Source organism: Equus caballus, chromosome 1 (genome assembly GCF_041296265.1).
Source record: "Equus caballus isolate H_3958 breed thoroughbred chromosome 1, TB-T2T, whole genome shotgun sequence".
NCBI lineage: Eukaryota > Metazoa > Chordata > Mammalia > Perissodactyla > Equidae > Equus > Equus caballus.
The window spans coordinates 19,515,739-19,529,887 of NC_091684.1; the positions used below are offsets into that span (position 1 = coordinate 19,515,739).

Genomic DNA, 14,149 nt, shown 5'->3' on the forward strand with positions numbered 1-14,149 from the left:
GCAAGGCCAGGCAGACAGATGAAAATCGTATTAGTCTGCTCTCCCTCCACGATTGCATTCTGTTGGCATCAGTTCAGCTCTGAGTCTATATTAGTCCCTGATTTGTTTAATTAGCCTTTGGATTTAAGAGAATGGCAGCACAACGTAAGCAGGAAACAAGACCCTCATCAGAAGCTGGGATCTGTCGCCTTTCCCTTCCAGCAGGTTGCATATATCAACAGGTCCAAGAGAAATCAACATTTCAGGACAATCAGCTCAAAAGTGATATTCTTAGCACCACTCAACATGAGTTTGATCCACCAGAAATAACTCTCTGGCTTCCCCACAGCCTCCTCTCCCATCTCCCCGCCTCCTTAATTCTTCTCGTTCACATCTGTCGCCTCATTTTACTCCCAATTTAAGACCCCTGTAAGAAGAAAACAGTAGCCAGGCTGGGGTCTGTGTGCCGTTTATGCCTGATCATGAAATTCTTGGGGCTGGCCCCGTGGCCGAGTGGTTAAGTTCTCGCGCTCCGCTGCAGGCGGCCCAGTGTTTCGTTGGTTCGAATCCTGGGCGTGGACATGGCACTGCTCATCAGACCACGCTGAGGCAGCATCCCACATGCCACATCCAGAAGGACTCACAACGAAGAATATACAACTATGTACTGGGGGGCTTTGGGGAGAAAAAGGAAAAAAATAAAATCTTAAACAAAAAAAAAGAAATTCTTAACAAAAAACACAGGCTTCTCTGTCCTTCCCTATCTTTAAACCATTTCAGCAGGATTTCTTCTCCTCTTGTTTTCTCTTTGCTTCCCACCTCCCCCAATGAATCAACCACCACCACCAACATCATCACCACCATCATCATTGCCACCATCATCAGCATCACCACCATCATCATCACCACCATCATCATCATCATTACCATTATCATCTGGGCTGGGGGAAGGGGCAGAGAATAAAAGATACAAGAGACCTACATATTGACAATTCAAGCTTCAGGATCTCTTGCATTTCCTACCTGAATTGCAATCTGGTGTTCAATCGTTTTGTACGCAGAGTAATGTGTGCTCCCGGACTGAAAATGGAGCTGTAGAAAGAAACCAAATCAAAGCGTTCTGCTTATGTCACAAACTACAAGAAAACATCTTAAGCAGTTTATGAATAGCAGACAAACCTTCCCAGATTGAACTGCAGCCTTGGCATTCAATCAAGACCTGTGTATTTTTATTTGTGGCTATGAATAAGATGATCATAATCATCTAAGGTAAAGTTTAAAAAAAAGAAAACGTCTATTCAATAAGCAAAAAGGGAGGGGGGGAGAGGGCCAGGAGTGAGAAATCAATGACACGGAAAGGAAACACGGACGCCCATTAAGACGTAAAGGAAGCCAGTGTGCTCAGCAGGATGCTGCAGAAAAATTAACTATGAGCTGCTAAAAGTCGTCAGAATTGTGACATGTAGGTGAGAGGAAGAGGTTGTGAGAGAAAGGATTATGAGAAGCCAGGAGACTGCGACAGGTACAAGCCCCCCAAGGGTCTAATAACTGGGCTCTCACTCTCAAACACAATTCTATTTTGGGGAAAACAAATGTGTCAGGCAGAATTCAGGGGCCACCCGATGCCTTATACATTCTTTCACAATGACTAAGCTATCTGTCCCAGGACAGCTTGGTAGCCCGCACTCTAGGAATCCACACTTCCCCAAAGAGGGAGCCAGCCGCTGCCAAGAGCCACCAAGTTTGCTCAAGACCACCTATTCGGTGGTCCCTGGGGGGAATGTACATCCCTGGTTCACCCAGACCCTCCAGAGCAGAATGCTCAAGTCTCTCCCGGGCCTTGCCCTCTGAAGCCCTGCAGACCCTCGGTCAAAGAAGCGGGGATCCCCACAAGAAAGGAATACCAAGACTCCCCATCAAATAATTCTTCTCCTAAATCACAGTTGTTAATCTTGGGATCCTATCTATTGGGAAAACAAACACCATCTGCTGATCCATTTTATAAACAATGCGACAATGACTAAAGGATCTCAACAAAACTGAAAATGCATTTTAATTCTCGATACCCGAACAAATGAGGACGAGTCAGGTGGTCCTAGGAAATCGCTGCCCGTTCCCAGCGTAGCAACAGGCAAATCAGCTGCATTTCCAAACATGGATCTGTATTATAATAAACTATTGCTATTCCCACTGCTAAATGATTACTATTACCAGAACACTCTCATAGAGCAGAGTGTAACCCAGCCTGCAAGAGAGTTTCAGACCCAATGGTTTTGTATCCTCCTCCCAGCAAGAAAAATTATTCAGTCCATACAGGTTTTCACAAAAAGAAAAGAAGGAAAAAAAAAAGAAATTTACATAAGGACTTTAGAACCAACTCAAAATAAACCCAACACAGTAGTAATCAAATTTTTAAAAAAACAGTCTAAATCCATATCGCTGACGGGATAAGGCTGTAACTCCCCATTTTAGGATACAGTGGGTTCTGAGATCACTTCACCTATTCCAAATAAACAAACAAAAACACTGCCTATATATATTATGAGACTGCTTGCCCCCAAACGTAATATTAATCAAAGTTAGAAGGGGGCGCAAAACAGGTGGGCTCCCAAAAAATATTCCTTGACCTGTCAAAGCAGAGTAATGAACCACACTCCCAAAAACAAGAAAAAGATGAACGCTGAGCCACTGAAGACCCGCCCCACAGGCACACAGCCCCCCAAACACACTCAGGAGCAGTTCACCTCAAGTGAATCAAGGAAAAGGCAAGATGAATTTGTACCCTTTGGCCCCTGTCCTTTTTGTGAAAACTGCCAGTCAGTAAGCATAGATTGCACTAATTACTGTGACAATTCTGCATCATGTTAAAACAACTTTTGTGCAAGGGACAGGTTCCTCTGCGAGTTTGGAATTCTTGGCCTGAGAGCAGCTCTTGTCTGGGGGGGGGCTTGGGGGGATGCCTCTCCTTCTAAGCACAGAAGGCAACACTAACAACTTGTCCCCCTTTTCAGCCGGTTTTATTCTCCTTTTTTCCAACTGCCTGATTCAGAGCTTAATGAAAACTTGTCCAAGCTTTTCTTCCCACAAACCCTGCGGAGCCCAAGGCAATCTGTACTCAGGGTAACCACAGGAATCTCATATTGTCAATTAAAATTGAATGGACACCTGATAACTAAGTATATGTCGTGGAAACAAAATTTCATATAATCACAGTCTTATGAATAAATTAACGAAACTGTGGCTAATCCAAATTCAATTTGCACTTGTCCAGCTCCATTCTTAATCTTAGCGTTCACCACTACCCACACAACAACGCACCCCGGAGAGAAGGCTGCAATTAAAACAGTAAAAATCCAGCGGCAAAGTCCTTACGACTCTAGTAAGACAAAGTTAATTTAACCTTCACACACACCGTTCTAACACCCCCAAGCAATGTAACTTTCCTCCTCAGGTGTCCAGCCACACAGAACACCCTCCACCAGCTCATAAACACACACAGCCCAAGCTCCCATCAGATCTTTACTCCCAGCCAGTAACCACTATATTGGAGAGATTCTGAGCTCAACTTCCCCCAGCTCCAGCGACAAAGCCTGACAATTTTCTCGTGTCTCCTTTGGATTTCCACCCCCTCTCTTCTCCAATACTCTTTTCTAAAACACACACTTTCAACTGCTTTTCCCTTCCCTGTAAAACACAAAGATGCCTTGTTCATTATAGTCTAGCTTTTTAAAACAAAGATAAAATACAGGAACGCAGTAAGAACTTGGCACTCTCAACTGGAACAATAATTTATTTATATCTCTGTAAAAAGCTTTAAGGAAGGAGAGAACAAGACATGGTTGGCCCTTTATTTTTTGGAAGATGAGGGGAGGTTGAGAGATCCAGGACAAGACAGCTATCTAAGGCTTACTGAGTTTAAGAACCAAGTTCCCACCTGCCTCAACTCTTGGGACCGCCCTGCTCTTGGTCACCTGCAGCAGTCCACGTCACTTCCTCATCCAGCAACTGTGGCTGTTATACCCTGGGCGAGCAACAGCCCTCAACATGGTGCCTCCCTCCCTGGGGCGTCCTGGTGTCACCAAATGAGAACTCCCAGGTACTTTTCATTTAATTCCTTCCCATGAAACTCTCAACAAAATAAACCTTCCCTTCCTGCGTGCTTGTTTACAATGGCCAAGCCCACCCACCCATTCCGACACCTCCAGATGACCCTGCCCTCACTTGTCCAGAGGAAGAACTATCAAGACGTGGCTGGGCTTGCACAATTCTCCAGCAATTGAAAAACCAACATTTTACCATTAACTGCTTCCTTTATTATTATCATATCTTGATTTCTCTCGTTTTATTTCTAATCACTACTACTGGCTCCAAATTTGATGTTTCAGATAAAAGACAGCAGAAATAGCCAGAGATGGGAGGGAAGGGAAATGGCTTTTTCAACCACAGGGATCTCATCCTCAAAGGAAACTAAAGAAATTGAAACCCTAAGTTGGTTTTTCCAGCATGAGGTGAACTTCCAACGTGATGAAGATTCATTTTTTACCCCTATTCACTCCACTAAATTGGGAAGAGGTGGAGCATTTGCTTTATTTTCAGCTTTATGAATCATTTGGCTTTCTGTTTTATAAAAAAAAAAACAACCCAGGTTTATTTCCTAAAAGGTTTTGGTTTTGAGGCATTTTTTGGTTCACTTTCCTTTCTACCCTGTAGCTACCACCACGAGCCACTTGAAGTTTACTTTCCATGCCATCAGCGTAAAAGACAAGATACTTTTTTTTTTTTAGCATAGCTAAGACTTTTTCTTAGGTCATCGGTCATTTTTTAGGACAGAGACAGCACCCCTAGTCCTGCTGGGAGCCTCTTACACTTAACGGGAAATAAATTTCTGACCAGCACTTTGGGTTATGCCTGCCCTTTCAAGAATTGTCAAGGGGACCTCCAACTTCCAGTGGGAAAGCAAAACCAGCACTGACTGGTAGGTACTAGGGCTCAGACACTCCTGCAAAGATCTAGACACCAAACATTTGTGCCATCCTAAAACAACAACTTCACAAAGGCATTGCCTTTTCACTTCCTGGCATTCTCCTTCAGAAATTCTGCTGCAACAAAATGCATGCCTTCAGACACAAGAACAATCTCTCCTTCTGTCTGGACGTTCCATCAAATGTCTATTTACCCTCATTAATTTCTTCTTTTCTTTTCCTCAACCTGAAACCATCAGCTATGAGTCAGAGAACGATCATTAACTTTTACAGCTTCCACACACATCCACCCACTCACATTGGGGGAAAGAAGTATTGACTTGCAACATTGCCTCAGACCAAAATCCTCTAAGAAGAAAAAATGGGGAAAAAAAATCGCTTCAAGAAAGTTACATCTATAGGTCTACCGGGGATGCTACAGTCAGTGTTTTCCCACTTTGTGCTGCAATCTCTTGCAAAGAAAAAAAGAAAAGCTGAAGTTGAACTTGGTTATGGTGATAGGCATTTCTGAGTTGATTTTTAAGGAAAAACTGGATAATTTTCTTTAAACCTCAAAACATAATTAAAGTTCTTAAAACATTGGAGGGGAGGGAAATAAAGCGAATCAAGTTTCCTGCTCTTGTACAAAACACATTTCTAGCATATGAAAACACATGGGCTGAAGGGCTGAGACAAGCTCCTAACATAGCATTTTTCATTAAAAGTTGCTACACTAACACTCTTAAAACGATGCCCCATCATTACTCCACTTAGCAGCCACAGCACCGCAACTCATAACGAATTAATTTGCATTAATGTGGGTTTCATGTGTCCCTCCCTGGGTATGCCATTGTGATTCAGGCTTAATAAAACTGACATGACAATAACATAGTGCCTTTTATTTCACTTTTCCCAAACAAACCAACCCACCCAAAGACCCACACATATCCTCTTCATTTTTAAGGCATTTTACTAATATATTTACTACATCGTAATTGGCCCAGCACGCAGGAACCTAGTTATCTTCTCAGTAAATATTTATAGCATCACTCTCTCCCATTCATTCTGCATTTTCTTAGAGAATCTCACTGTAGCCTACATCTGCAATTCATTGACTTTACAATTTACCACATGTTGGGATGGGAGAGCTCTTAGCTCCATTTGAATCACTACACAAATATGCAAGTGATTTATCGGTTTCAAACTGAAGACTGCAAGAGAGGGACTCCACTTTTCCTGAACATTACTTCTTCTGGCAGACCATGAACAATTACAGTTCGTACTAATTAAGCTCTGTAAATGTGCTGTGCCCTGCTAATGCCTACCAGGCCTCAAATTTATTTTCATGATGCCAAACTTTACCAAGCAATCTTAACTCCTTCGGAGCTGATCCCACTAACAGCCATTCCTTCCCCTGTAGACCGAACTGTTTGGGGCTACTTCACGACAAAAAAGAATATAATATAAGCGGATGAATTACCAGCCCGAAATCAGATGTGCCTAAGGAAGAAAAAATCTATCCTGGGAAAACCGAAGAACACCGAGGCTGATAACCCGTTCAAAGATCCCATAGCCCCATCTTTGTAATGAGCTGTTAAGGGATTCATATCTGTCCCCGAGGGCTAGTAAGTTTCTGCATTCCATTGATTAGAAAATAAAACCTTTCAGCCCCGGTCTTTAAGTTTGGGTTGGACGGAGGAACGGAGGAAGGATCCCGCCAGAAACGACGGAGCCATCAGGCCCCCTCGACAGCTACCCACACACCCCGGCCTCCCACTACCCTATACCATGTGGGCAGTTTGTAACATACACATCAGAACAGCCCACTTTTTAAAAATAAATTAAAATCGGCAAGATAATTGGCCTCCTCTCTCACATAGGGGTCTCAAACACAGACGCCCCACCCCCAGATCCTCACACAACTGATATGAAACAACACATCAACTGCTGCAGAGAGCTTCGGTGAGGAGCGGACTGGAGCCAGTCTTTGCTGAGCCAAGCAGTACAGTTTTTAAGAGCCGCCCCCCCACATGCAACTTCCACCTCTCCTAAGAAACTTCCAGTCTCCAATTTCAACCCAGCCATTCCCTGGAGCCCCAATTTTCAGCCCATCCTCATACTTTTCTAGTCTTTCCTAGTTAAGCATTTATTCTGCCTCCCTGATTATTTTTCTGTGCTTCCTCCCCCAGATGACACTGGTACACTTTTCTCAAACGAGTGGCCTTCCCATCCCTAACGTGAACCTGGATTTTCTTTTCCCATCTATTAAATTCTTTTAATCAACTCTCCTCACCCCACCTCACTTTCTTTTTTAAACCCTCAGGTTAACTAGTAGCACAGCACGCAACGTGTGTATTTTCCCTTCCCACTCAATGGAACATCATATAAATTAAAGAGCAGTATCAGGTTTAAGTATTCTGGGAAATATCAGAATATAAGCAACACAGCCTCCAAAAAAAAAAAGAAAGAAAGAAAGGAAGAAAAGAGAAAGGAAAAAGAGAGAAACCAGAAGGAAAAAGATGCAAACACCTAGAGCAACTTTGCTTTTGAAAAAGGCATTTGTGCAGAGCCCCCCAGTGAATTTCCATCCTGAAAGTGCTCTTTATAAATGTGTGTAACAATAGCCCAGAGGAAAAGTAGAAATCAGCTGCCGAGGGAGGGGTGGCTGTCTCAGTCAGCCCAGACTGTAAAGGTGGGGGTCAGAGGAGGGGGGAGGGCAGCATTTGCGATGGGCCTCCCCCCCCCATCTCATTGCTTATAATTAGTGAGAGAAATTTGAGCTACTGCCAATGTCTGCGGACCTTGAATATTATAAGGCCAACGTGGCGTCAAATATCTTAACATTCATAAGTGTTATGGGCTGTAAATAAAGCCTGCGGATTTATGACCCGGTGGCGCTTGCCAGCAAAGGACTAGGGCACATTTCTTTCAGCAGACCTGTCGAGGTGCAAGTTTGCCTTTGGTTGTAAAATTAACCATTTCCTTCACAAATGTGCTCAATTATAAGTCAGAGCTGAAGATTTACTTACATGGTTGCCAATACTCACTCCCAGAACAAACTCAGATGCCCACATCACACACCCCTTCAAAAATAAAAGACTCAGGAATTTGATTTAGCCCTCCTTTTCAAAACTTCTGAAATGCATCGCTCCAAACAGTTATAAATGCGGTTAAAGATATTATCTAATTCCACCTAACCAAGACTAAAAAGCTTACACCTACTTCCTTGGAAAGTGCTTATTTATTTGGCAACCCCATGGTTTAAAAAAAACAAAAAAGGAGTAAATGACTCCTTGCCTCAAGTCTTGTCCCTTCCCCCCACAGAATGTCATCGACTTCCTGTGGAGGACAGAGCCTTTGCTAAATCCAGGTTGTCTCATACTTAACTGCCAATAAACCAACTTCCACATAACTTCCAGACAGCTGGGGAAAAGGTCCTCCGAGTTTTAGTCATGGTCCAGAAACACGCGTCCACACAAAAATTTGCAGCTGTCCTTTCTCTACAGCGCATTTTTAATGTGATTCGGGGGCCCCTGTTGTGAAACATCTGACAAAATGTAAAATCCTCTTAGATACCTTCTAGTTTACCCACTGTGCATGTGTAAGAGAAGTTGCACCAGGATTTCTCAACCAAGAAATCTAGGCACTTTTTGCCGGCACACAGGCACCTCGCGGGATGTAAGGAGGCATTCAAAACCTGGAAAGACTTCTACTGTAATCTTTAAAAGCACAGCCTCTGGTGCAACTATTAAAATGCTAGTTTTCTAAAGCAAATATTTTTTTAATGGCGTGCAGAACTGCAGTTATCGTGCGCTGCTAACAGAACAGCATTCTTGATCTGCCAGCCCCCAGAAACCTTCCTGTAACTTTTTCACAGCTTGCTAAGAAACAGAAAGCTGACCAGCTTCCAGCAGTGACTCTAAATGAAATCCATATCAGTAAAATTAAAATCAAGGTGGAAAACTCCTAGCAAGAACCGAGATTGTTTTCCTCCAAATCTTTTCTTGATCAGATAGGGGGCATCCAGTGAACGGCCACTTCCCTCAGGCAGTCAAAAGTTTCCCAAAACACTTCTTTCAGATAAGCACTTTAGGCTCCCAACCGCCTAAGAGTTTGTTTCTGGGGTTTCAGAAAGCTTTAATTTCAACAAACTGCAAAGCGCTGGCATATTAAATTTATAATCATTAAAATATGACTTATTGGGTGAATGTTGAGCCCATAATCCATACTGCAGACATTAAACCCCCAACCTATAAAGATTAGCACGGAATTAATACTGTTGCATTGAGATTGAAATCTAAACATGTTCGCCATAAATATTTCTGAAGGAGATGAAAAACAATTAGCATAAATACCAAAGAAGGGCAAGAACACCTGTTCTTTTTCAGGGCGATAAGCATTTTATTGTTCTCTATTTAAAATGTAATGACCTGTGTAATTACAGTAATATTACATTGTTATGCAGGGGCTTGGAATGTCACACTTTGAAAAGTGTTGTCAAAACAATCAGGAGTGATGGTGGGGGGTGGGAGGACACCGCGGAAGGACCACCATTAACCCTTCACATGCCAAGGTCTAAATCTTTTGTAGTCGAAAGGATTATGTTGTTTGAGTGAGGAGAAAACATCCATTTTTCACAAGACAGAAAGAGAAGCTGTTGCCCAGCTAAATCAAACCCCAAGAACAGGCCTCTCTTGGTTTCCTTTAAATGCTGGATTCCAAGTTCAAAAACGAATTCAAGATGCTGCTTATTTATTTGTTCAACCTAGTAGCAAATAGCTCAGTTGAAAAGCAAACAACTTTGGATAAAAGAAGATGCAAGAGCTCTAACAATCAAGTCCTTACAGAGAAATTTCAAACCTAACTGCAATTTCCACCACCATATTCCTATTTCTCCTTTGGCAGGAAGGAGAAGGAAATGCAAAACTATTTTTTCCTTTCAACTTGAATATGGGAATAGTATTCTTCTCTTTAGTATACAAATGTAACCACAGTTCTCATGTTTGCAGTTGTAGGACTTCCCATCGACTTCTCGAGACCTCTCTCCTTAATGCCTTCTTGTATTCCAATCTATCTTTTTAAAAGCCGTTCCTATTACTGTATCAAAGACTAAATTAATGTTATGCAGAAATCTTTGTCGTTTTAAAATAAAATTATTACTATCAAGCTTTATGGCGTCTTCAGCAATTAAAGTATTATTCTTGAGATAATGTATTATTCATCATAAGCCGATTTAATGATACTCCTTAATTCTTTACATTCTTAAATAGAAAAGCAGAAATCAGGGATCCAAAGAGTTTGCCTTTTAAAGGAAGCAGCTGCTTACAGGTATACTCATAAATAACAGCAAATGTAGCAAAAACACCACCAACCAGGAAGGGTGGGAAAGAACAAAGCCTACAGCTAATTTTTCTTTACACCTTGCCCTCAAAAACAACTCTATGAAACACGAAGAATTTCAGATGAGCATGAAAAGACCGCTATCTTGCCTATAGATTCCTTCCGCAGCTGTATCAAATCTGGAATTGCAGGCTGGCCCTCTGATCGGAGACGTCAGGAGTGACACACAACAGCCTCTTGTCCTCATTTCCATTGCTCTGCTTACCGGCCTAAATAAATAACTTTAATTTGGGGGCACATAATCTAACCCAGGTAACAGACAGAAAGGAGGAAGGAGCAGCACAACGAAGATGTCTGCTGGCGTTTGACATGCAAATACTAAAACTGCCTACTGAGTTCAGAAATGTCTTCTCCGACTCAATCTGATGTCACAGCACAAGGCCACCCGCTATGCCCACAATTAAAATAACTAGATGCCGTCCATTCCTATAATGCCCACAAAGGGGACTGAGGGTTGGGAACCTTCCTTTTCGCACCAGGAAATCATTTATTTGCCTTTAACAATTTCCCTCTTTCCTAATTACAACACAACTATTCAAGTTTTAGGAGACAGGAGAGCAAGACTGCCAGCGGTCACAAGGAGTTTGCAAAGAGTCAAGAAGGCCAGCAAGCCCGTCATCAAAGCTCAATATTCAGATGGCTAAGTGGATTTTAGAATAATACCAAAGAGGCTTCCATGCCGGGGGAGGAGAGGAGAGGAAGACATTCTCAGGGTTACTTTGGAATGTTGCTTGCTCGGCTCGGTTAGTACACAAACCCTCCAGATTCTGAGCCGAATGCTCCCGATTTAAGATGCCCACAAGCTCCCAAGAAAAATACAACGTAACCGGACAGTGCTTCTCCTACAGCTGCAACCCACAAGCCGGGCCCCTGCAGCCTGGAAGAGCTGGCCCTGCTGGAGGAGGTCGGGCTGACACGCTCTCCCAGCTTCCCAAGCATGCAGAAGCCTGGGCGCAGGGGAAGGGGGGGAATAATTATTTCTTTCCTAGCCATAAAAAATGACCGGTCTAGCATGCCCTTGCCATTTCTGCCAGGGCCCAAAAAACAAGTCAAACCTGATAGTTAATATTTTAATGCTTAAAAACACTTGTAGATCTGATCAACTCCTGCCCGGCAAGCCCTCGGCCATTAGCACTGAATCCACAGCTGCTGAACAGTGGGGGCCTTATTTCAAATTGCTATCTCGAGTTACCGAAAAAGAAAAAACAAAAGTAGCGTGTGTCAATAACAAGGAGGGGGACTAAACCAGAGAAGGTGCGAAATGACAATCCCGGGAAACCTGGCACAAACGTCCAGAGATTCGTAATCCAGGCTTTTTAGAGGGTGGGATGGGGAGGGGGTTCAGGGCGAGGGCAGGGGGCAGAGACCGGTCGGGGAAGGGGATGATCCTTAGTAACAAATGTCAGAGGTGGGCGCGGAACTCACGCTATGGGAAGCGCCGCCGGAGCCTGGCACCCCGCGCTGCCCTGGGGGCCCCAAAGTTGGGTGGCCCGCGATCAGCAGCCCATTGCCTTAAAAGAAAGGCGTTCTTGGCCTCCCTTGTCCTCTACACACCTTCGAGCCCCGCACACCCTGATCTCTTGGCCCCCAGGGCACACTGAGGCCCTTTTCGGAAGCTGGCGAGTGCAGACCCTATATAAACCCCAAGGCACCAAAATTCCCTAGAAATACATCGAGTCCGCTCGGAGGAGGCCACCCTGGCTACACACAAACCAAGAACCCCGGCCACAGGGGCCTCCCCACCCTGGGCGGCCGGGGACAGCCCTCAGCCAGCGCGCCAGGCAGCCGAGCCCGCCACGGCGCCCAGGGCGCTCGCGGCCCTGCGGGGTTGCCAAAGAAAAGGAAGCGCAGGGCCCCCAAGTTTGCAGTGGGACCAGTCGGGGAAGCTTGGCCTTCCAGGGGAAAAGGGGAAGAGGGCTGAGAGCCAGCGATCGCCACTAGAAAGCTAAATAAATAACCAGACGAAAGAGAAAGCTAAGGCGCTTCTCCAGGGCCCCGGGCTCCGCGCGCTCTCTAGTTCTCAAGTCCAACGCCTGGAGGAAAATCCACTCTCTACCCAGCGCGTCGGGCGCAGCCGAGTCACTCAGTCCCCGGCCGCAGCAACCAAGGGGTTAACCGGGGAAAGCCCAAGACGCCACGGAAGAGGGAAGGAAGAGAGAGAGGAAGAGAGAGAAAAAAGAAAGAGCCACACAGTCATCTTCCCAGGGTGAAGAAACAAACAACTCCACCAAAGGGGGAGGGGGAAATCAGAGCGCAAAAAAAAGTTCTTCTGATTTTTTCCCCCCCCAACAAAGCCCTGCTTGGAAGGAAAGGTCTCCCCAACATCACGAGGCAGCAAACTGAAAGCAAGAACATGGCGAAGTGCAAATAACTCCAGTCCACAAAAGGCAGAAAAGTTTGGAGAGTTTCGGGCTGCCTGGGCCACGAGCGGGGGAGGGGAGGCGGGGAGGGGAGGAGGCGGGGAGGGGGAGGGAGGGGAGGGGGAGGAGGGGGCAGGGCAGGGGCCGCATGCGGGGCCGGGCAGGCGGGCAGCGGGCGGGGGCCGGGCGCGGAGGCACTTACGGTTCGGGCGGTGGGTGAGAGCGATCCGTTGGGGAGGTAGGGGCTCGTCAGGTCGGGGATCATGATGAAGGGGTAGCCGGGATACGGTGGCCCCTTAAAGAGCCCTCCATCTTGCCTCTTGGCCGCTAACATGGCGGGGCGGCGAGGGGACGGCAGCGGCCGCGCGGAGCGGGAGAGAGCGAGAAGAAACTTTTTAGAAAGTGCCCCAAGTGACCGGGCGCCCCGGCCCGGGCGGCGCACGGCCGGGCCGAGCGGGGCGCGGGGCCGGGGCGCGCGGGGCGGCGGGCCCGGGGGGTCGCTCCGGGCAGCTGCGGGGCGCGCGGGGCGTACTCACCTTCTTCCAAACTTTCCCGGGATTTATCTCGGAAACTTTCGGAGCGAGGCGGAGGCCGTCTTTCCGCCTTCCCGGAGGGGTGGAGGTGGGGAGGGCGAGGGGCAAACGCCACGCAGAGGGGGGAGAAGGGGGAGAAAAAGAATCAGCGGGGTGGGGGGGTTTGGGGGGGAGAGAAAAACAGGGTTACAAGTTTTTGCAATGGTGGCCCCGCACACACACGCCGCCCGCCCGGCCCCGCGGCGCCCCGCCGCCCCGCCGCCGCCCCCAGCCCCGATTTCTCCCCTTTAAGCAACATTTGGCAAGCCCAGGAAATAGATTAAAAGCCCACCAGCCCGAGGGGCTTTTCCTACCTCGGAATCGGAGGAGCTGTTTTGATTCGTTTCTGATTCATTGACTAGAGACGATTTGACATCAGCTAAATCCCTCTCCGCCGAGGAGTTTTCGGAGCTCTTCTCCTCCTGCTCGCCCTCGTCTTTGAAGGAAATCAGTTCGTCGTTGGCGCCTAGGTCATCTCCTCCACCGCCGTTCAGCTGCGGCATTTTTTTCACCCACCAGCAGCAATTTTGGAAGAAAAATGAAGGAGGAAGAAAAGCCAAAAAAAAAAAAAATACCCCCAAAAAGTTTTGCCCCCCCCTGAAAAAAATATTGCAAGAAAAAGACGAGTCCAAGGTGAACTTTTTTTTTCTGCTTTGGGGTCTTTTTCTCCTGGGGAGGGGAAAGAGGGAGGAGGGGAGGGGAAGGGGGGGAGATCTTCTGCACGCGTGAGTTTGGGTTTCTTTTTTCTCTCGTTCCCAAGGATCCGATCAATGTGCAAAAAAATAATAAATAAAAAAGGGGGTAAAAAAAAACACACCAACAACAACAAGAAGTCAGATATAAAGAGCAAAGGGGGGGGAAGCCGAAGATACAGGAG

The 14,149-nt window shown here is 45.9% G+C and overlaps 1 protein-coding gene and 1 long non-coding RNA gene across 51 annotated transcripts in view; one reads left to right on the plus strand and one right to left on the minus strand.

Annotated features, from left to right (window-relative positions):
* TCF7L2 (transcription factor 7 like 2) overlaps positions 1–13,775 on the minus strand; it is a 193,227-nt gene extending 179,452 nt beyond the window's left edge. For 26 of the 50 annotated variants that reach the window (XM_023639300.2, XM_070220210.1, XM_070220178.1 and 23 more), the window contains exons 1-4: positions 13,587–13,775; positions 13,237–13,303; positions 12,903–13,027; positions 1,003–1,071 (exon numbers count right to left, since the gene is read on the minus strand). In XM_023639300.2, the coding sequence (XP_023495068.1) occupies positions 1,003–1,071; positions 12,903–13,027; positions 13,237–13,303; positions 13,587–13,775 (450 nt within the window). The remainder of the gene's footprint in view (positions 1–1,002; positions 1,072–12,902; positions 13,028–13,236; positions 13,304–13,586) is intronic. The other 24 variants (XM_023639322.2, XM_070220261.1, XM_070220269.1 and 21 more) reach the window with 1 other exon arrangement.
* LOC138915217 (uncharacterized) lies at positions 12,858–13,856 on the plus strand. The gene is made up of 2 exons (XR_011420852.1): positions 12,858–12,938; positions 13,635–13,856. It is a non-coding gene; the product is annotated as an uncharacterized lncRNA (long non-coding RNA).
* Positions 13,857–14,149: the final 293 nt, after the last annotated feature.